Source organism: Silene latifolia, chromosome 10 (assembly GCF_048544455.1).
Source record: "Silene latifolia isolate original U9 population chromosome 10, ASM4854445v1, whole genome shotgun sequence".
NCBI classification, from domain to species: domain Eukaryota; kingdom Viridiplantae; phylum Streptophyta; class Magnoliopsida; order Caryophyllales; family Caryophyllaceae; genus Silene; species Silene latifolia.
In genome coordinates, this window is record NC_133535.1 from 113,860,905 (window position 1) to 113,863,140 (window position 2,236).

The 2,236-nt window shown below is 41.3% G+C and overlaps 1 protein-coding gene across 1 annotated transcript; it reads right to left on the minus strand.

The window, feature by feature from the left end:
- Nucleotides 1–428: 428 nt before the first annotated feature.
- Nucleotides 429–1,283, minus strand: LOC141608085 (uncharacterized). The gene is made up of 2 exons (XM_074427436.1): nucleotides 616–1,283; nucleotides 429–510 (listed from the first exon to the last, which is right to left on the minus strand). The coding sequence occupies exons 1-2, from the start codon at nucleotides 1,281–1,283 to the stop codon at nucleotides 429–431; spliced, it is 750 nt and encodes a 249-aa protein (XP_074283537.1).
- Nucleotides 1,284–2,236: the final 953 nt, after the last annotated feature.

A 2,236-nucleotide genomic window follows, 5' to 3' on the forward strand; every position in this document is an offset into this window, starting at 1 on the left:
ATTGCTACTTCAGTGGGTTTTTCTACTATTTATTACTACGCATATTACTACTGTCATATAGTTAGTGTACTAGAGTCCAAGATTTTGGGTATATTCTTTACTTACTTTCCCTAATATTACCGTGTATAAGCCTTTGATAACTAATGCTTACGTTAAAATTCATTTGGCCCGAAAGCCCGCTTTAGCCCGAAAAGCCCATTTCAGCCCGGAAGGGCCGGGTTTGGGCCTACAAAATATGCCCATGATAAAGGCCCGGCCCGGCCCGATCATTTGGGCCACATTTGAAGCACAAACCCGGCCCAAACCCGGCCCGACCCGGCCCATGATCAGCTCTAAAATCAATGCCTTACCACCGCTATCCCTTTTTAGGTATTTCGGAAAAAATACACGGGTGGTAATAGCAAACGTTATCCTTATAAGTTGATATTTCATTCAGCACAGAAAAACTTGGCCTTTTTCCCAACAAATTGTGTGCTATTGTCACACACTATTTCTGATGAGATTCCATATCTACAGATTATATTCGTCCTGATAAAAGATATTACTTCTTTTTCAGTGACCTGCCTGTAGGAATCGACTTCTATCCATTTGGAAAATTAATCAGTCATGGCTAACATGAATACTTTCTGGCCTAGAGCTACGGGTAGCTTTCCCACTATGTCCATGCCCCACTTCATAAATGGCCAGGGTGCTGATATTGAGTGAAGTACTTCTGATGACTGATGGATTATTGGCGCATGTATTTGGCAGGCTTCACATTTTGAACAGTATTCTAGGCAATCGGCCTTCAGAGTTGGCCAGTAATATCCAGTCTTGAGAATCTTGCTTGCCAGGCTTCTTCCTCCTTTGTGATTGCCACATTGTCCGTCATGTATCTCCTGGAGTACTTGTTTTGCTTCATCAGATTCAAGGCATCTTAAATATGGTCCAGCCTGAAATCTCTTAAATAAGATGTTATTGATAATAGAATAAGTAGATGCTTTTGTTTTGAAAGCCCTGGCCGCGTGCCGGTCCTGAGGTAGTGTACCTCGAAGGAACCAGTCATAGTAGGGCTTAGTCCAGGAATTATTGTTAGTGTTGACAGGGTTTACCTGCTCAGGCTTGCTGATGGCAGGTTCAAGTAAATGAATAATGGGTATTTTATCAAAAACAGCAGGGGTAAAATTGGAGCCAAGGCTGGCCAAAGCGTCAGCCTGGGTGTTTAGGTCTTTTGGTATCTGGTCAATATCAAATGAAGGGAACTTAGAAGTAAGAGTTTTAATGTATTCTAAATATGAAATCATTTTTGCATCTTTTGCTGCGTAAGTTCCTTTGATCTGATTAGCAATCAGGAGAGAGTAGGTTTTTACCTTCAAATTCTGAACACCGATGTTTAAACATACCTTGAGTCCCGCTATCAGGGCCTCGTATTCTGCTTCATTATTGGTAGCTTTGAACTCACAGCTTACAGCCTAAGCTATCGTCTCCCCTTGTGGCGATTTTAACACTAATCCTAGTCCAGTGCCCCTTGCATTGGATGCTCCATCTATGAACATGGTCCATTCTTGGTCTAGATTTTTGTTTTCTAACTGGTTTACTTCTTTCGCTAAATCTGATTCTAGGTTGGGGTTGAAATCAGCCACAAAGTCTGCTAAGGCCTGTGACTTAATAACTGTCCTGGGTTCAAAGCTTATGTCGTAGGTGTTGAGTTGGACTGATCATTTGGCCATCCTGCCTAACAGTTCAGGCTTTCGCAAGACTAATTTGACAGGTAGGTTAGTCCTGACTATAATAGGGTGACACTCAAAATAGCGGCGTAGTTTGGTACATGACATAACTAAAGCTAAAACGTACTTCTCAAGTAAACCATACCTCCTTTCAGCATCTAATAGGCTTTTACTTACATAGTAGACAGGATGTTGTTGCCTTCTTGTTCTTTTACCATAACTGCGCTTACTGTAGTGTTAGTAACTGTAGATACCCAGTATCTGTTGAATCCCCAACAAACACCCGATGATTATCGGACTACAACATGCTTAAGAATCGCAACATTTAATCGACAGTTTTGTATAACTATACGTCGGAAAACTCAAAACAATTTCGAAAATGAAACACTTTCAAAACTTTTCAGAAGTACCTGGAGTGTTTTATGCACGACGACAGGGTTGCAATGACACTAACTAGAGTCAAAACCGACACCGGACCAAAAACTGACTCAAAAATTTAAATCCCGACTCCAACAACGAGTCAAACACAA